General features: G+C 31.4%; 1 protein-coding gene and 1 pseudogene across 1 annotated transcript in view; one reads left to right on the top strand and one right to left on the bottom strand.

Annotated features, from left to right (window-relative positions):
- GRIK2 (glutamate ionotropic receptor kainate type subunit 2) overlaps window positions 1-22,229 on the bottom strand; it is a 561,852-nt gene that overhangs the window by 361,620 nt on the left and 178,003 nt on the right. The window contains exon 3 of the mRNA XM_039871757.1: window positions 780-947. Coding sequence (XP_039727691.1) covers window positions 780-947 — 168 coding nt within the window. The remainder of the gene's footprint in view (window positions 1-779; window positions 948-22,229) is intronic.
- On the top strand, window positions 17,838-17,956 carry LOC120610511 (uncharacterized; annotated as a pseudogene).

The raw sequence follows: 22,229 nt of genomic DNA, 5'->3' as shown, positions 1-22,229 counted from the left end.
ACATTTACTACTAAGATTATTGTTGGGTTAAAATAATACCTTGATAATAGTTTTTCTATTACCTTCCTTCCTGTATAAATGTTAAATTCACATTCCACAAAATTATTTTCTTATTCTTATAATTTAAAACACAGTTTTACAACATAATTAATGATATAACAAAATTAATAAAGTATTCTAATTATTACTTCATAGAATATAATTTTTATATCATTATTCACTTATTTTCAGTTACGAAAAGAAACATCAAGGGGTTAAAGATATGGGCATGGAGTATACATAAATTAAAGGTTGTTCAAAATTTTCCAATAACGTTTTAAGATTGAGCTGACTTTTTTGAAGTCGCTTGGAACTACAGAACTTCCAAGGTAGTCAGTAAATTGAGACCACAGTAATACTATAGTAGAATTGACAGATAATGCAAATAAATTATAAGAATGGGTTGCAAAACTTGGTATAAATCCATTGACACATATCGTTTTATTTTAGGTGAGTTCTTAAAAATAGAAATAATTTATTAACAAAACAGCATTGTGGAGAAAGAGAAACAATTTCACTATCTCAGATCTAATTGCATTTCCTGTTATAAGCAATTTTTTTTGCAATGGGTGATCATGTCACTTACCTTTCCCGATAAAATTTATGTGCATTTTTAGAAAGAAATTTTTCATAAAAATATTCCTAACAACTTATTAATTATACTTGGAATTAAGAAATCTCTTAAGAATACATAGACAATTGAATTCCCCAAAACATAATGTTAAATATCTGTCAGTTACCTTTCTTGGATGCTTCAAAACTGTCGTAGAGGTTTATCTTCTGGGTGTCATATGTTAGGGTGGTATTGGGCAACAAAGTTCTGTTTCTGTTGATAGTGTTCACAGCAAATCTGAACGCAAGTTCCTCAGCTCCCATTGGACCAGATTCCACATATTCAAAAATACCACCTGGCAAAAGGAAAAAAATAATCACAGTTATTACAAAATAGAGAAAATGTTGAAACTTTTCTATACTTTTATGTGTGTGTTGTGTCTTTATGTGTGTGCATGTGTGTATGTGTGTGTGTATCATCAGTTTAAGCACATGGACTTGTGCTTACTTTTTGTATGAACATGAATATTCAGTATGTGCCCTTTTAGAGAAATCCACACTGGCAAAATTATTGTGGCATTGCAGCCCAAATTAACATAATTTAAATATAATTTTGTCTTTTATCTTTAGTAACTACTTCTTTTAAGGCCTAGGCATATATAGATCTTGCCTTAAGAAATAAACATTATTCCTCAAAATAGGACAATAAATCCTCTATACTGATATAATACTATACAGTTAGGCATTGTAAAAATTATATTAAATTGTCTCCATTAATTCAGAAAGCAGAATTTTTTAAGAACAATATTATAGCACTTATTATGTTAGAAGGCCAAAATACTTATTTATTTGCAAATTCCAGCATCTTACTTGCAAGAGAATGAAGTAGCATTTCTCTATTTGTTTTACTCTGGTTTTTTTTGTTGTTGTTTTTTTTTGCAGAAGTTACTTGACATTTGTGAAAGTTAACTTTCCCAAACAGTGCAAATCCCTTAATCAGTGAATAACTGTAGCATATAATTTTGGCCATAAAATGTAGAGTATAATTTGAAAACACGACCTTTCCTTTAGTCATCTTCTACCAGCTATGTCTCAGTCCAGTTTCCTCATTCTTGTCCCAGCCTTTTCTCTTTTTGACATCATCTCTCTCTCTCTTCAGTAATGAATGACCTAACTAAGACCTTTGCCTCCAGCAGAATCTCTTCCTTGTTGTTATTCTGGTGAATGGAATGAAAGGGGAAGCACCTGATACCTGACACTCTCCAACCCCTGTCCTTGGGAAACTAGTACTTTATAAAAAGAGAGCATTTATCTTTCTCTCTTTCAAATTTCACACCATGTACTCTCAGTACAGTCATTCACAAATTAAATTCCCTTGAATAAGCCATTTGCACAGCTTGCAATTCATATCTCATCAAAAGTCTTTGACACATGAAAGTCAGATGAGTATACTATAAGCAAACTACCTATTATAAATTAGTAGAAGTCATAATATGATAACAATTCTAAATATAATGTATTAAGACTCAAGAAAATACCATAGTAATCAGATGAATTTATATTCAGGAAGAATTGAAAAATTTTGTTATTTTACACCATATTAGTTTGTAATATTTCTCTTATTCTTTCAGCTAAATTGATGATATAGTTACCAGAGTAATCAACTTGTGAAATAGTACTCTGAATATATTTAAAATCATTGGTGACTTAGCTAAGCAACAAGGATAATAAATAAGTATTTCTATGCCTAGTGGATGTCATGAACCAAATTAGAAGTCTTGTACATGTGGAGAATAGTGGTATGAGCATGGACAATGGAGCCAAACTGAGTTTACATTCTGTCTCTGCCGTTTGTCATTGTGCACATTTGGGCAGTTGCTTAAATCTTATTTCAATGTCATCTTCTCTAAAAAAATGATGATAATGGAAGCTATTGCATACAGTTATAAAAATTAAATGTTATCTCATCATGAAACACTTGCAACAGTGGCGGCCATAGGGTAAGCCCTCAATAAGTGTTTAAGAGTTCACTGCCTCTTCAAACAATTTCAAGTAGTATTCTTTTACAGGAAGGAATCCTTTGGTCAAAAGTCATATACGGCTATAAAGTGATAGAGCCAGCATTGGAATCTGTTGGTGCCTGACTTCAAAGTTCTTGCTTATTCCACTACAAAGTAGTAGTTTTCTTCAATATTTCATTCAGGCAAAAATACTGAGATTCCTAAAATTTTAGATATGATGACCTTAATAATAAGACGTAAGTATAAATGTAAGATCATATATAAACAGGAAAATAATTGAGCAATTGAAAAGTCATTCTTAAAATTAATTGGAAGTAAAAAATCAATTCTAGAAATCCAAACCTGAAGTTGTTTCTTAATGGCAAAATAAAATGAAAAACTGAACTTTCTACTTCCCTATAGTTTCTATGCAGTATAAATACAAAATAAGGATAAAAGATAGTTAATATATAATGATAGTAAGTTAAAATTTTCCTATACTTTACTTGTCTTCAAAATAAATAATTCAAATTCAACTTTAAGTTTACATATTTGTCACTGGTTCGAATATTTAAAGAAATTTTTGTAATTGCTTAGGAAACCCAAATTCTACCTTAATTAAATAACATGAATAATTAATCTCTATTGATCTAAAGTCAGAATTTAAAAATTTTGTCTATAAAAATAAAAATATCCAGATAATGCAAGCTTTCCATGCATGACACCTCCCAATCTTATTAACTCAAGAAAAAAGAGATCACTACCCCTGATGTATGCAGGATAGGTATGTGCAGAGAGGGTAAAAAAAAATCTATTAAGAATTACTTCCTGGGGTGGCTCCATAGTGTAGTGGTTAGCACGTCTGCTTTACATGGAGAAGGTCCTGGGTTCGTGCCCCAGGTGGAGCCATGCACCATATCAGGGTGCACCGGGGCGCACCTCCTCCCCGCCCAAGGTGTGCCAGCCCAGGGCGCTTGTGGGAGGAGACACTTGGCCTCAGAGATCCAGTTCTTAAGGGGAGACAGCAACATCCATTAGGTCACTGGTAGAAGGGAGAGGGGGGAATTAAAGAGGGCAAAAAAATAAAGAAAGAAAGAATTACTTTCCAAAAAAAGTTAGGTGGGTGCCTCGAATTTATAGGAAAAAAACGAAATATTTTGTTATTCTATTTAAAAATCTGTAAGGTTTTTAATAATATTAACATATTAACTTTAATCAAAGAATAAAAGTACTATAATCAATTAGATATTATAAAGACTCTTAATAGAGCTCACTATTTATTCTTGACTTAAAAATGACTTTTAGAAAATAAATAATAAAGAATAATACTTGATTAAGATAAATCACATATTAATAGTAAACATGTTTAAGAGTAAAATAGAAAAGAAGTCCCATTAAATTCAGGAAAAAGATAAGAATGTCTATAATAGTCACTCTTCTTTAATATTATTCTGTAGATTTAATAAATGCAATTAGAAATTAAAATTATTTATTTAAATATATATAAATAGATTCACTTTTATTTAATCGCATATAGAAAAGAGACAACTATCTTTTGCCAACGGTGTTCGACCATAACAATAAAAATAATAAAATTGAGAGAATATATCACAAACACACTTCTACTAGAACAAATGCTAAATAAATGAGTTTTTTAGGCAGAAAAAAATGATCCCAGAGGCAACCATTGCATTACTAAATGTATAAAGTATAAAAGAAAGGGTAAATATGTGGGTAAATATCAATAATTTTTGGCTACAAGAGCATGAATAGTAACATCTTATAAAGTTTATAATGTATGTAGAATTAAAGTGCATAGTAACAATAATGCAAAAGTCAAGAAATATATAAACTGAATTAAAGGATGTGAGTATTCTAGCAATATTTGGAGAAAAGTAAAGGTAATAATTATTTTGGACTATAATAATTTAAGAATATATATTAATGTCTAGAGTAAACAGTAAACTAATATTAAAGTAGTACTGGATCAAAATTTAATAGAGAAAAAGTGACTAAATATTTTTGTACAAAAAGTTAAGAAAAGATAAGTAAAAGAACAGAAACAGAAAAAAACACTCAAAATACACTAAGATGTTACAAGTGGTAGGTATAAAACAATACATCAGTAATTACATTAATGATATATAGAATAAATTCATATTTTATTATTTATCGAACAGGCTAAAAAGGCTCAAAACTCTAAGCTACTTACAAGAGAAATAGTAAGAAATAAGAAAGTAGGGCAAAGATCTGTCCTAAAACCACACTAACCAAACAAAAGCTAGTGAAGCTATTCTAATATTAGATAAAGTAGACTTGAAGACAATAAAAAAAATAGAGATAAAGAATACGATTCATAATGAGAAAGGGGACAATACATCAGGATGATATCATAATTCAGAATCTATATATACTCAGGGAAGAAAATGTTAGACATTGACAAACTAGGAGAAATAGATCACAGTGGGAAATTAACACATCACTCTCGGTACAGGTAGAACAAGCAGACAAAAATATCGGTTAAGATTTAGAAAACCTAAATTACACATTTAATATATTTACATAGATGAAACACGGAACCTCAAAATGACAAAATAACTTTTTTTTTCAATTATATATTTACCAAAATTGATCATAAGATGGGCCATACCAAACTTCAACACATTTAAAAGTATTAAAATTATTCAGAGTATGTTATCCGAACACAGTGATATTAAGCTAGAATTCAATAACAAAAAGATAACTTGAAATGTCTCAAATTGAAAAATTAAATTATACATGCCTAATTAATCCATGGGTCAAGGAAAAAATTCGGATGAGAATTATAAAACTTTGGGAACTGGATAAAACTAAAATTTTGGCATTGAAATCTTGTAGGCTGCAGCTAAGCCATGCTTAGAAGAAATTTAAAATACTGAAAATCGATGATCTAAGATTCTATCTCAAATGTCTAGAAAAAGACAGAAAAGCAAATCTAAAGAAATTAAAAGAATAAAATAGACTATAGCAGAAATAGAGGACAGAAATTATATTTCATAGAAACAGAAAAATAAAGCTAAAGCTTGGTTATTTGAAAGATTATTAAAATAGATGAAACTTTAGCAAATCTAATCAAGAATAAGAAAACAGTGGGGGGAGGTGGTGGCAGGGAGGGTACATGACATACTTCTGGGGTGTTGAAGATATTCTGTTTCTTAATTTAGGGGCTTGGATATATACTACGAGAGCTTTATTCCATGGTTTATGCACTTTGGCATACATAGATCATAGATCATCTTTTAATAAAAGTTTATTTATTTGTTTGTCTATTTCTTTTTTAGTTTTGGCATCTTTATTCAATAAATACACCTTCCAGTTTCTGGAATGCAATCTATTTTTTTAACTATTGTTAAATTTATTGGGGTGACAGTTAATAAAATGATACAGGTTTCCGGTATGTAATTCAATAATACATCATATGTATATTGCATTGTCTGTTCACCACCCAAAGTTAAATTTCCTTCACCATATGGAAGCAATTGCATAAAAGTGCTAAGGCCTTTATAAGTTTGATAACACAAGCAGAAAAAGTACTGAATAATACTGCTCTTGAAAAAATCTAATTAAACACATAAACATGATTAAAGGGAGACAAACAAGAAAATATATGAAAGTATATTAACTAAATATGAACAAAAAAGATGATATCTTTAATATATAAATAATATTTACAAATAAAAATATAATCACTTCAATGGAAAATTTGGTAAAGAACATGAAAAGATAATTTATATGTAATATGTGCAAATAACCAATGGACATATGAAAATGTTCAAAGATAGAGAAAAAAGATTAAAAAATTGAGATTGAATTTCTACAGATCAAATTTGTTGTGGTGTGAGAAAAAGCACAATTAAAAAGAAAAATAAATTGATACAAACTTTCTTAAAAACCTTTTTGAAAATCTACCAACCTTTTAAAATATCATATACTTGATTCCACTGACTATTTATAAGACATAACCTTAATTAAAGAAAATGTAGTGGTTTTGTTACAAGGTGTTCACTGTGTTCATAGGAACAATATAATTAGAAAAGCTCTAAATATCCATGGTAGGGGATTGTTTATATAAAGTATGGCATATATAATTAATAAAATACTGTGCATCTAGCCATTTTTAAATTACTCTATAGAAGGTATTTGATGACAAAAATACTGATAAGTAATTACAATAAGCACTTATGCAAAACAAAATATTGTATGGCTCACTCTAGATGACAGGCATTTGATTAATTTCAATTTCCTCTTATTTGCTTGCTTATATGTTTTAAATAGTTAATAATGAACCAGTGTTAATCTTACATTTTTTTAAACAAATGAACAAGATGTTTTAAAATAAAGCTAGAATATTAAAGAGTAGCAGAAAAATGGTGAGTAGCTAGAGGAGAACAGGAAAACTCAGGGTGTTTATACATTTGTTCATGATGAAAAAAGTCAAAATATTTGTATACTGGAGAAAGAAACAACGGGAAGAGAAAAGTAAGAGGTAGGAAAAGCAGGGGATAACTGATGAAGCCAGGTGGCTTGAGAGCAAGAGATCAAATTCAAAACATGGAAAGGAGACAAGCCTTGGGGAAGAGGACACCTTGTTCCTTTAAGCAAGAGGCAATTATCTGTAATCTACTGATATGAAGATTGGCAGGAAATTGAGAGGATACACATTTTCTTTTCTTTATGAGGTAGAAAATAAGGATAAATAAATATGGTTCTCTGAGAAAGAAATCAGCTATTTTTATTGTAAAAGTATATCTTTGGTTTTAAAAATTGCTAACAAAAAATTACTAATAAAAACTACCTGTTCATAAACCTACAAAAGGGAAACTGTTTATATGATTTTGAACAGGGCTTTTCTCTTTAAAGAGCTTGAGAAATAATAGTCGTGTTGTGTTATTTATCTCCTATAAAATATATTTACTTCTAAACTTATTCTTTTTATTGTAAAATGCTAGAAATGTATGTAACATTTCATAAGTATGTGGTACATGAAGAGGATTTGCACCCTAAGGAGTTCACAAATCAAGTTTGGTTGGTAAAATACATCCCAGAGTAATAAAAAACATAGAACTATATGATCCCAAAGCAGATCTTAGAATCTATAATTATATGCTTCCCCAAGACTAGACCAAGATTTATCCAATTTTACAATTTCATGAATCTAGTGACCACTTTCTTGTTACTACCAAATTCCCTATTCTCTATAGGATACAAGCAAAATTCCATAACTTTCTTGTACTTAACTTTGGCTTTTTGAAATTAAAAAGATTATCTAAGATAAGTATTCTTAGTTTATTTTAGTTTGGTTAACTTGCTTATATTTTTAATTCAAGAAGAGGTGGTTACATCTTATATAATTTTTATATCATACAATAAAATACCTGCAGTTCTTTCTCCAAGCTCATAGTAAAAGTTAATAGTTCACATCAGTCTCTAATAGGCTTGCTAAAGGAAGGAGAGAAACACAAGAGAAGAGCCTTTTCATCTAAAGCCTAGTTGCTTATTTTGTTTTATAAGTATAGAAGAACAAATGGCAAGGAATCCCTCGTTTACACAGAACTCCCAACACTGAACCTTTCTATATCACAGTCTCTGACTCACAAAAGAACATTACTCAAGACTTGAAATAAAAGATTTATTTTAGTCAACTGCTGAAGCCTATCCAAATCTTTTCTCTTTTAAATCAATTTTAACTACTACTGAGAATTGTATGACTCAAATCTGTGATGGATGTGCCAACCAACGTCACATCTAACTTTTGAGGTCCTACCTTAAAGTCAGTACAATCAGTGTTTTATGGACACTTAATTTAATAAATGAATTGATGTTATGAATAATACATCATCTGTTATTCTCTCAGAAGATATGCTGTTTTTTCCAATTAACTTATAATAACCTTATTTTCTATCTAAACAAATACAGATGTTCTCCTCATTTTAATTTTGTACAAGTCCTCATCTAAAAGATAAAATTATCATGCTTATTTATAAATGTCAAAGGCCATTTTAAGAATGTCCTGGATAGTAAATGATATCAGGGTATTATTTATTTCTTTTTCCTCCTTAGGCAAAATAAATAATAGAGTGATTATGTAAGAAAATATCTTTGTTCTTAGGACATCTATGATGAAATGTTTAGGGGTGAAGTGCCATAAAAACAAACATAGAAAAATGATAATAATTTTTAATCAAGGTGGTGAGTATCATTTGCATTCTTCTTTATATTGTAAAATATTATAATAAATGGTTCAGGGGGGAGACAGGAAGAACTAAAACCCCTTTATGGAATCATTTTGTTATTACTGCATGATTTTAACAGATGTTTTAAAAAGACCATTAAAATAATCTGTAAGTACTTATAAAAATGCTTACTTTGTACTAAAATTGTACTATTATTATAAATATAAAGGGTAGAGGAGTCTAAGAATTAACACAATCAAAAAATCATCTGGTCTACCCATCCTTTTGATACTCAGATTGCTTCTACTACCACATGTGAAAATCCAGAAATGGCAAATTTGTAATCTGAAGTAGTTTCTTATTTCTCTAAGAGACCTGTAAAACAAAGTTTTCCCACATAGTAATCCATCATCTGCTTCCCTGAAGCTTCTAACCATGTGTTCTGATTAGAATAAATTTAACTCCAACTTTTATATAGTCATCATGCAGAATTTGAAAACAGATCCCATCTTCCACTTGTATTTTCTTTTATTCAGGTTAAAACTTTCCACTCTTTTAATTTTTTTGGCATATGACTATTCTGATTCTTTCATTTTTCTAGTTATTTTTTTCTCTGAAAATACTCCAGTATAACCACAGTTCAATGTGGGTCCATTTTTTAATCATATTTCAAGTGGATCCAAGCAAAGCAAATCATAATGGAGCTGACAATTCCCTAAATTAATGTAGTATACATAATATAAACAGTAGATTTATTTTTAAGAATACAATGTCATACTCCTGGTTTCTCTTGAGCTTATTGTTGAAAAAAACTTTATGTTTCTGAAGTTCTATTTTTTAATATTCTTTACATGTGGCCTTTACTAATATCATCTAATTATAGTTGATCTAATTTTCTATTTAAGACTATTTGGATTTTGATCCTATCATCATCTCCTTATTAATTCATTCAACATCTAATGTATCAAGATAAGTTAGTAATACTACAAAGATATATGAAATGCTTTTTTTTTTTTTGTCTTTTGGTCATATTCAGTTTTGTTTCTATGTCCAAGTCAGAGACAAAAATAATGAGTAAGAGGGAGTTAAAGACAAAGCCTCAGATCATAATCCCATGGATATCCCCACTGGAGGCTCTTTCTGTTGTTAAACTAGCTAATGATCTTAATTATTGTAGCTAATAGCTCATAGGTCTACATCATTTCTACAGGAATATCACTGTAAACCTTTTCACATGCTTGACTAAGTTTAGATACACTGTAATAATGCATCTCCACTGAATTTTTCATAGATACCTGGCCCCATTTTGGCTTTCCTCAGTAGTTTCTCCACACTGCAACCAAAGTAATATTTCTAAAATGCAACTTTTGATCCTGTCATTTAATTTCTTAAAATCTTTCAACAATTGCCTAATTTTAAACTTAATACTATTTACAGAGTTCTGCATAATCTATCTTCTGTCTCACTTTCCTGGTTCCTTCCTTACCACTCTCACTTCCCCAGTGCTACAGCCATGTTATTCCACGTACCTTTCTCTGAATGAACCAAACTTAAATGCTTCCAATCCTTCCAAATGATGTTCCTCTGCCCAGGAACCTAGTCCCAACCTACACATATACACAGATACGTACACATACATAAACGCACACATATACATACATAGAGACACTCACACATCAACACATACATTTGCAACTTTTTCTCTTAATGCATTCAGTCTTTGCCACATTCATCTTCTCTGGAAAGATATTTCTCACTGGTCACAATCCCCATCTGACTAAATCGTGTCTCTGCTTTACATTCCTTAAGTCCCAGATCACTTTCAAACATTCTAATTCTACTCCTGTCTTCTGACTTTTAAGAAAATTAAGTCAATATGAAATGTGTTTAAACTTGAGCTCACTCTGAAGGATGAAAGTTTCTGACACTCGACATTTATTGAGACTATGTGTCAGGCATTGTGATAAATGTTTTACAAACATTAATAAAAAATCAAGAAATATACTTAAATCACATACTCTGTCTTCAATATTTCCCATTATTATAATATTTTATATTTTAATTCTGAACATAATTCTAATATTTAAGTTGTCCATAATGAGTCCAAGAATTGCTTTCCTCCTCTAGGTTCCATAGTTTCACAAGATAGTTTAATTCGTAAGCCAAATAACTTGCTTTGCTGGGTCTATTGTGTTCTGCTTCAGTAAGACCTTGGAGCAAGTCCAGCATCCAGGTCAGTTACATAGTAAGTGATGGACACTGGATTAGGACACAGGAGACTTCAATCCAGACCCCATCTTTTATTCACTATGCTGTACTACTTCCTGCCGGGTAATACTGCTGCACTTTTTCTTCAACTTCTGTTTCCTTTCACAGCACATTTCCTTCTTCTGAAAGGTAAATTACTAATACTTTCAATTTCTTAAAAATGGATTCTTTGAGTATATGTCCATATGAACTATGTCTATAACATTCTAAAATTGACTTTATGTGAAGTTGGTACATGCCAGCCTAGTTACCTGTGTGTGCAAGTAGAAACACACATGCAATCATGGACCTTAATGACTGACACACCATGGAAGAATGAATAAGTAGGTCACATGTACCAAAAAGGCAATTGTGTGGAAAGCACATAAGATATGAATTTTTTAAGGTTAGGAGCAGTAACCTATCTCTACTTCACACTAAGAAATATGCAATGCTCTTCACACTTTTGATTCCCTTGAGCCATGAAGCAGCAGGTATTTCTAATTTAATAAAAGGGCTGCTTCCAGTATTTTGAGGCCTATTTCTAGAATTGGAAATGTTCTTTATCATGATGTTACTAAGTTAACTTCGTTTGAGTATGTAAATTAGCACTTTTATCAATATTCAAGTAAACTAAAAACTGTACAAATATATAATCAATGAAAATATTATCTGTGGAATGTCCTGGAATTCTTTTCATAGTTTTAGCACTCTTTGCATTTCTTTAACTATAGATGGCATGAAAGCTACTCTTGCATATCTCCTCCATTTACCATATTCAACTCAAACTTGCACTATTTGGAAAAAAAAGCTATGATTACAGTCCAGAATTAAGAATATGAGTAGAAGGTGGTTTAGAAACTGAAATCAAGTGGCAGAATATAATGTCATAGTACCATTGCACAAAGATTGGTTGTGCTCAGGCGTGTAAATGTGCTTTGTTATTTTAAAAATAAATAAGCTTTTAACTCTACCAACCTCCTACTGTTCCCAACATATTTTTAGCTAGTGAATGGAAAATAGGTGTTGATATTTCTTCCTACAAATGGACTCTTAAAATTATAGAGAAGATCATGGAGTTACACATTCGAATAATATTAATTTTAAAGTAGACACACTACATACTGTGAGGAAAATTGGGAAATGGCTACTTAAATGTTAGCAATTTAAGACCTAGAAGAAATGCAGACTGATTGGGAAGGCAGATGCTTGAATAATATCAAGATATAAATAGAACAGATCAAACTGAGATAACAGAAAAGGCAGCACATGAATAATCACCATATAAACAATATAAATAACATCAACTATTTGAGGGCCAAGAGTACACACTTTAATTATATTGATTTTTAAGAAATAGGTCAGCTAAATAAAAAGGCAAAAGTGATTGAACGAGCAAGGCCTTTCATTATCCAGACTTCCATTTTGTCTTCTGCAAAATGAAGGAACTGGGTGAAAGGAACATACTAGAGATTCAGCAAATTTTCATGATTCTAAGATTGCTTAAGAACTGCACAGTAAATTGAGGAGTATCATTGATTCCGTCAGAATTTAATATATGGTTAAATGCCAATCTCTCACAAATACTGCACATAATATATTTTTTGCAAAAAATATTGATTTGAGAAACCGTGTATCAAAATATTAATGAGTCAAATAAATAAAAATATAGATGAAAATACATTTTGAGTTTTCGAAGAGCATTTAGATGTTATGAGGCTAACATAGAGGTATTAAAATAAACTTCCTTGAGTTTGAATCCAGAACTAGCCATTTAAAAGATAGCTAGCAAATTAATATTTTAAAAAATCAGAAATCAATTTAATAGTAATTCTGCAATCCAGAAAGCAACCTGCATATCTAACTTGATATTACATACAAAATAATTTGCATTATTTACATGGACTATAACTTCAAGAAAGTCCTTTCATTCCCCCTTATATATTTATTTTGCCGAAAGAAATTATTGCAGAAAATTGTTTGTCAAAGAAAATGTATACAAAAGCAACATCTGAAGAAAACTTAAGCAACCAGCTAGTTAATCCAGACAAAATAAGGGAGAAAAATATACTGACCTGATACTGTTAAACAAAGCAAAATGTCACTGACTAAAATGTTTACACTGACACTCTGTAGACAAGCTTAAAAGAGTACATATGTCTTATGGCCAGACAAAGTGACCTCGCTGTAGATTATGGAAGTTTGTGTGCTCAAAATGGAGACTGAATCAACACACACACACACACACACACACACACACACACACACACGAAAAATTTTCATGTAAACTAGTACAACCCTAAACACCTCTTCATTAAAACAGGCACTACTTTTAAACATCTCCTGAGAAGTGAACTATGTATCTATAATCGGGAAAATATTTTTATTATTATTTATGCCTACAGCACCTGGTCTTCCTAGGTGGTCTCCCATCCAAGTACTAACGAGACCCAATCCTGCTTTGCTTCCAAGATCAGATTTTTTTTTTTTAAATGCTTCTAAAATTTATTAGTTAGTAAGAATAACTGGCCTGTAAACATGCACGTATTTACGCCATGTTGAATCCCCGACTCTTAGCTGAAAGTCTGTCACACAGTAGGTGCTTAATAAATATTCTTGAACTAATATACTTTTATTAACCTGCAGCATCAAGGAATAATCTTTGAGCAAGTAATTCTGCAGAACAAATTTTATTAGTAGAAAAGGCAAACTACCTAGATATTGAAGAATTAAACAAATTATACTAGAAATTATACATGTTCAAAGATGTTCATAGCAGTATCATCTTTAATGATGAAATAAACTAAAAACAATGTAAATGTATACCACCTGGGGGTTGGTTCTATATAGAATTGTAAACCACAAAGGGAACAGTGTAGAATCATTAAAGTGCTTGGGAAGATGTACATTTCTTGTCATAGAATAATATTCAGGATATATTCCTAATGAAATAGCAGGTCAAAAATAGATCAGCATGTTTTTAAGAGGTAATATTATATATTGATTAAAAATAAGAAATCTGAAGTCAAATCTGGGCTCATAGTCCAGTTTAACATTTACATTGAGTGACCTTAGACAAATTATTTCTTTAAACTTTAGTTGTCCTGTTGAAAAAAGAAAAAAGTATTTTACCAGTGGTACCAAGTACCAACTTCATAGGTTTGTTGTGAAGATTAAATGAGAGAATAAATTAAAATTCTGAGAACAGGCCTAGCTCAATAAAACTTACTATTTTAGCTTATTTATATTTATACATTTACCTAGTTACATAAATATAAAATAAATATGCATACATAGAAACATATCTGAAAGGATATACACCAAAATATTAATGGAAGACCACTATGAATAAGATTATAGATAATTACTATTTTCTGGACCTCTTGAAATAAAAATAATTTTTATATATCCGAGGTATCTTTATAGAAAGAAAACAATTTTTGATGATGGAGTAATTTGAGATAGAAGATTATACAATTTTAAATTCTTAGCATTGGACAGAACCCAAGCAAAAGGGAAACTGCTTCTAATTATAGGGAAATATCCAAATATAGATTCAGGAAATTTAGCCCATCACTATAGAAATGAAACACTGTATCTTTAAAAAACAATGACCTCGAAAGTTGAACAGAAAAATGTCATGGTTTTAGAAAGGTGATTCAGATCAGGTAGAGATAATGCCACTTTTACATCTACTACCTCCCCCAGAACGACACGTTCCAGTATTTTTTGAGTATGTGAGTAACTTAGTCAAAATTTTCTACCAAGCCTTAGATGTGCTAAGTAATTCAAAATTAAAATTACTGTTGTTTAAATTAAAAACCAGTAGGGAGTTGAATGGAAAAAAATAAAACATATCTTAAAATCCATGTAAAACAAATACATAAAAAATAACTTTAATAAAATAATGTTTAAAACGTCTTCTGCTTGCAGCCAAGCTGATGATGGGGAAGGCAGTTAATTCCCCTGAGACTGGCTCTCCCGATGCAGTGAAGAGGGTTTGCAAGGAATCAGAAGAATTGCCAGAGGTTCTTATGCAAGGTGAGCTTATTATCTGCCCCAGTGTCTAGGGTCTTCTTCGACTAATTATTCATTTTGGGAGAAGAATTAAGAGAGTACTATTCATGTTATCAACTATTACCCCATTGCTCTTGGCTCCTTAGCCCAAAATTTGCCAAGGACATATGGAAGTGCTCCTGATTACATACTGCGGAACCTTTGCCAAGATGTCTTAAGGTTATCCTGACATTACTGGTTACGTTAAGCTGGCACTTTCCTGTAGGCTCTAGAATGCTTAAACTGCTATACAAATTGCTGTAAAGGTTAATCTAATTGATTCCAAGAAAGACAAATAACTGCCTAGCCAAGTAGTACCCATGTGAGAACAATAAAAAGCAAGCTCCCTTTCTACCTCTGGCAAGTTAAAGAATGACAGGTTCTAGTAACATTTTCACACATTCTCATTTGCATAAAGCCACAGATCAGAAGAGTGACTTTTAGTACTTTACAATTCAAAAATCAACTCTCATTCACTGTTTTGTTTATCATAACAGATGTTCTGATCAGCATTCCCAGGTCACCAGTACAGTGTACATGTTTATATAATTACAAGAGAAAAGAGGTTAAAACATTGTGCCTCATCCAATACTGTCAACATGAACCTCTACCACAATTCACACGGGAGAACAGCAAGAGAGTAAATGCAAGCACTATAAATATACATAAGACACGGTATAAACTGTTTCCCAGCCCAACCTCCAAAAATGGATTCCTCCCAGTAGACATATAAGAGCCAATATATATCCCTAACTGCCTTGGTGTGACCTAGTTGAAGGCAACCTAGAGGCAGAGGTGGAATTTTCACTGTTTGCAGGATGCTATGAATATGCATTTAGATTTTATCAGAGGACAACAAATATCCCATAGTCCTAACTTGATTAAAACTGCCATTTGTTTTTCTTCTCTCATACCTGTTTGTGACACAGAAAATGTGGCACACAGTAGGCTCAGAAGAGAGGTTTATGGACAGATTCACTGAATGAAGATACTAAGAAAATAGTACACATGTAAACAAAGATATTATTCTTCTAAAGCAGGAAAAGTCTTTCTTGGGCCGTATGTTCACTGCCCGAATCTAAAATCACCTGAGTTTTCTCTGACATGTTATTTAAATTTTATATATTTAACTGAATATAAATATATGATGCTTAATCACACTATATATGCTTATGTGAATTTACGGGAAAAATTAAAAAGCATCACGGTTATGTAGAGAGCCACACAGGGTGGTGGTTTAGAGTCTGAGTTTCTAGTCCTGGCTTGGCTGTTAACTAACTCTGAATCTTAAGCAAGTCAGTTAAGTGTTCTGGGCCTCAGTCTACCTCACTGTGAACTGAAGAGCTTGAAGGACTCAAGTGATGTCAAGACTCATGCTGTTCTTTCTCATCTGCTTAACACCAGTGCCCAGCACAGTCCTTACCACATAGGAGATTCTCAGTGAATATCCTTGTAAATGAATGTGTGAATTATTTAAAGAATCATGAATAAAGACACTCACAAGACCCTTGTCAATCTAAACTGTCCATGACATAATTTAGATAATTTGCATGACGAACAAAAGCTTTAAAATTAAATCCTGGCTCTGAAGTGAATGTGTGTTTTCTGAAATGGCTAATGGAATCTAGGAAGTATTATTACAGCATCATAACCTAAATTCTCTATCAGTCCAGTCTGAATTATGTACCTGTCCGGAGAAAGTAAAGTTAATATAATGACTTAGCTGGGTCATCCAATGAGAGTCCAGTAATACAGGAAAAATTGGAAACCTCATCCACGATCAAATTTCTATTGGTGGTGACTTAATTAACTATTGCCCTTGTATAGAGCAGCAGAAAAATCATAATGGTGGATTTCTGTCATCCCGCTGCCTTTCCTGTTCATGCCACATCCATTAGAAAGTTATCTTATCCAAGAATAGCAAGCAAACTCTACTTTCTAGAAACAGGTTAGGGATTTGAAATAATCCAAACATTATATTTCTATTCTATGAAATTATCATGCTAATGAGTTACTCTCTACAATATCATTTTCTCTGGCTTTTATGTAAGCTTGGAATAAAAGGTTAGAAAGAAATAACATTGATTTCAGCCTATACCAAGAAAATCACAGAAGGTACCTAGTCAGCCTGTAGTGAAAGGATATCTAAGTATCTATGCATTAAAAAGTAAAAAAAATGAGTTAAAAGTGGTTTTTTTTAATCATCTCTAATTTTTAGCAGTTTAAAGAATAAGTATTTAAGCTTTGATTGTTTTGCTTTTTTTTTTGTTTAGATATTGTCTCTATTATAAATAGCTATTGGAAGGAAAATGAAGGAAAGGAGGAAAGAAGGAAAGCAAGGAGGACGTAAGAGAGGAAAGAGAAAGCAATAGGCATACAAGAACTAATGACTCCAAAGCACTTGGAATTAAAATAGCATTTACATAAGCACGCATGATTCACTATAGGGAGAAGTATTAATATTTCTTAATTTTTCAGGCGAAAAATCCGAGTCTTAGAGAAACTCTAAGTAATTTGTTCAAGATCTAGAGTGACTTGTTCAAGATCACACAGTGAGGAGGTGATAGAGTAAGGACTCAAACTCATGCCTTCTCTATATTAACATAGGACCTTTCTATTGTATTTAGGCCACGACATATGCATTTTGACGAGAGATAGTAAAAAAAAAAATAGAGATTTATTCAGAAATGAAAATGGTAACAATTTATCTCTCATAAAATGTATCCAACCAGTCTATGGCCATGATATCCAGAACAAGCCCGATCCTGCCTGATCTCAGAAGCTAAGCAGGGTTAGGCCTGGTTAGTACTTAGGTGGGAGACCACCTAGGAAGATCAGGTGCTATAGGTGTAAAAAATAAAAAAATAAGGGATTGTAAACTGACAAGGTCCTTGCAATCTGTGAGGTCAACCAACGGTTGCCTTGCCTAAAAAAAAAAAAAAAAAATGACTTCAGTCAAAAGGGAGGGATTATTTCAATCAGCAGTTATGTAAGATTCCAAAAATCATTGACAATTGCTAGCCCCATTTCACTACATTGCTCTTATTATTTCTCCAAATTTGTAGGCCTTCTTTAAATTTCAAGTTTCATGCCATTCACTATTGTGAGGACTTCGTACATTTAATTATTCCTAATAAAGAAAGCTATTCAATATTATTTTTAATGTTATACATAAAGAAACTCTAAAATATTATATTTTGCTTAGTAAAGAGTAGAAAAAAATGTTCATCATCAGCTAGGTCATTACATATTTAAATAAATTATTGGCTTTTTAAACTATCATTATGTGGATAATTAACCATCTTCTTGTCTTCTAACAGTCCTTCAAATAGCATAGTTTATCCTCCTTGGTTCTCAAACTTCCCTTTGGTCATTAATTAAAATGAATAAAATGATTGTAACAAAATTTAAAAACGTCTGTTCTTCTTAAAGGCAATATTTACTTCTGCTAAACTCAAAGCTGTGCCATTTATCACTTAAACATACATTGTCTTTCCTTGTTCTTTATTTTTGTCATAGTTCTATGTATATTGAACTAGGCTCCCAAGAAACTCCATAGCTCCAAAAAGACAAATGAAAAATGCCTGAAAAAAATTTTAATTGATTTATTGGTACCTGCCCATATCATTTACTGGCTATATCCATATATATGCACCTGTTGTTATATTAGAATTTCACATTACATATTACATTAAGTTTTTACTTTAAAATATTTACATTATAATTTTATGAATAGGGAGATTTTAGGCCAAGTTTCAAATGGTAACAAATAACCTTTTAATGAAAAGCAAGGAATTCAATCTGCTTTTTAATTTTCTTGGGATAATTTGTAACTAACCTTTTCTCCCCCTAAGAAAGATAAATCTTTTAAAAAATTCAAATTCCAATTTATTACATTCCTACTCTATATTTTTCAGGACTCTTTGTTATAGACAAACATATACTTTACATAAGCATTATAGAAGTAATTATTATACTTAATATGACATAGTATCCCCTCACAACTAAAATCTACTTTGAATAGAAACTACAGTTGTAAAACTGCATAAAATGCATGCACGCTGTTCTTTTTTCTTATTCTTAGCAATTATAAAAGTAATTATGAACAAGATTGTTGGTCAGATGTGTGAAATCCCTGGTTGTTGAAGCCTCAGCTCATAGCCTCTACTTTAATGAAATATGTCATACAATGCATAGTTCTCTAATAGCATTTAACCTATAAATTGTGCTTCTGACCCTTTCATCACTCAAACAGAGAATACAAAGAATAGAATTCATTATAAATTCATGGAGCTTCTAAAACATGAAGAGATACTGGTTATAATTCATTCGTGAGTTATTTTCAGTTTATGAAGGAAGGTCTTGCCAAAAGAGAGTAAAAGCAAAGCACATTAAATCATAAAATTATATGCTGACTTTGTTGTGTGTGGTCTGTTTCTCCACAAATAGTTCCAATCTCACTCCACCCTAAAATAAAACAACTCTTCTTCCTTATCCCATGAACTTCAGTATGCCAACCAAAAATTTTGATTACCAAAACTGTGGTCATGCTAGTCTTCTTTCCCTCAATGATTTACAAGACCCTGTTTTATCTACAAGTTCATAACTCTTCAGACCTCTAATAAAATATTCACTTGCTTCTAAGGTAGCTGTGATTGAGCAACTTAAATCAAATACTTACTCTATACTCTTTGGCTTGATGGGAACACATTAGAATTTGTGAAATCCTGCTCTATTCAGTTGACAATGATGATGAATACATTGAGTATTTGCTCTCTTAGGTCTATGTTAAATCTATTATTTTTAAGTAAATGATGTTTTTTGAGATCAGGGATTGTGTTATTGATTTGAATTATGCTAGCCAAAGGAATTTAATATATTGACATAATACTTTAGACATATATTATGCAAATGAAAGCAACAGTCGTATGTATTCAGCAAGAAGTAGTTTAAGCACTTTGTATAAGAAATACAAAGATGGCAATCTCATTCTGAAAGATAATTTTCTTTGATCAGGGTTTAAACCAGTGTGATGTAAATCACTTACCAATTCAAATAAGTGATAAATCCGCATTACTGTTGATCATTCAGGTTGGAAAAGTATGAAAACAGAATTGTTCTTTCTATACTGACTCCAGGTAAAAATACTAATTTCCTATTTTATTCTAGAGTTTTGTAACATCAACAAGAAAGAGTAAAAGAACAGCAGATTCAGAGTTGCTTGGCTCCAATCCCTACATTGAGATATAAGACCTTCTGCAAGTCATCTAACTAATGGGCACAAAGTCTACATCGTTAAAATGTAGGAAGATTCACATTATCTAGAGTAACTTCCCTTGACCCTCTGAGAATCAGTATAATTCAATTTTTTAATGAAATAAATAAGTTCTGCTTAAGAAGTAGTAATTGGTGGCTTAAACCATTGTTAGAAGAGTTGTAACAAGAATCCTTATTCTATTCAGTTGTCACTAAAATCCTATAAACTAAATCAACATACAAAAATCCATAGCGTTCCTATATACTAACAGTAAACTTTCAGAAAAGAAGTGAAAAACAAACAAACAAACAAACAATTTCTTTTACAACTGCAACAAAAAGAATAAAATATCTAGGAGTAAAACTAACAATACAATGGATTTTTGTACATTGATTTGTATCCTAAAACTTTACTATATTTGTTTATTGTTTCTATAATAGTTTTTTTGTGTGTGGAGTCTTTAGGGTTTTCTGAATAATCATGTCATCTGCAAAAAGTGACAATTTGATCTCTTCATTACCAATCTGGATGCCTTTTATTTCTTTTGCTCTGGCTAGGACAGGGCAATAGTGGTGAATAATAGTGGTGAGAGTGGACATCCTTGTCTTGCTACCAATCACCTTAAGCTAGAGTATCAAGCCCACCTCCCAAAGACACCAAATTCTAAATCCCATTCATTCTCTCTTAAAGAACATGCTTTTGCTTTTCCTTTTAACTGTATCTCTTGACCCTCCTCAATTCTTCCTCTCATCTTTTATTTAATACTATTCATTTAATATTATGTCATGTCTTTCCATGGCTTAATGGCTCATTACTTTTAGTACTGAATAATATTTCATTGTTCAGATGTACCACAGTTTATTTATTCTTTCATTTATGGAAGGACATCCTGGTTGCTTCCAGGTTTCAACAACTAAGAATAAAGCTGCTATAAGCATCCATATGCAGGTTTTTATATGGATATAATTTTCAGCTCATTTGGATAAATACCAAGGCATTCAATTGTTAGATAATAAGCCAAGCATATGTTTGGCTTTATAAGAAACTGCCAATTTATCTTCCATAGTGGCTGTACCATTTTGCATTCCCACCAGCAATTTATGAGAGTTCCTGTTGCTCTGCATCCCTGTCAGCATTTAGTGCTGTCAGTGTTCTGGATTTTGGCCATTCTAATAGGTGTGTATTAGTATCTCATTGTTGTTTTAATTTGCATTTCCATGATGACATATTATGTAGAATATCTTTTTATACTTACTATCTGTATATTATCTTTGGTTAGGTATCTGATAAGGTCTTTGGCCTCCTTTTTAATCGGGTTGTTTTATTATTGCTAAATTTTAAGAGATTTTTGTATATTTTTGATAACAGTTCTTTATCAGAGGTATCTTTTACAAATATTTTCTCTCACTTTGTGGCTTATTTTCTCACTTTCCTGACCACCCATTTTTATTCCTTTTGTTTGCACACCAATTTTTAAGGTTCTTCTTTCTTTGAAATAAACAATTCTTTTTGTTTGGCACAAGCTCTATCTACTTCAAGTCGTGATACAATGTGTCTGTCACATAGACAATACCAGTATATAAGATCCAGGAGGACAAATGTCTTTCTTATTCTCTATCGTGTCTCTAGTATCAGTTACCCATTAAATACTAAACAACAATTGAATAAATTTATTTAATATTTGAAAGAAAATTCAGAGATATTTACTCTAACTCCCTTCAACTTTCCCATGTTGGTAAAAGAAATTACTGGTAAAGCTGAAACATTAGACCTCATTCTAGAGTTTATTTCTATATTTTAATGATATCTCTATTATATTACTAAATTGTCATGGAGTCTTTTCCTTTTCAAGGTATCTTTAAGAAA

Source organism: Pteropus medius, unplaced genomic scaffold (genome assembly GCF_902729225.1).
Source record: "Pteropus medius unplaced genomic scaffold, Ma_sr-lr_union100, whole genome shotgun sequence".
In the NCBI taxonomy this organism is placed as follows: Eukaryota; Metazoa; Chordata; class Mammalia; order Chiroptera; family Pteropodidae; genus Pteropus; species Pteropus medius.
Note: the sequence above shows the minus strand (reverse complement) of the source record. Positions and strands in the feature narration are given on the sequence as shown.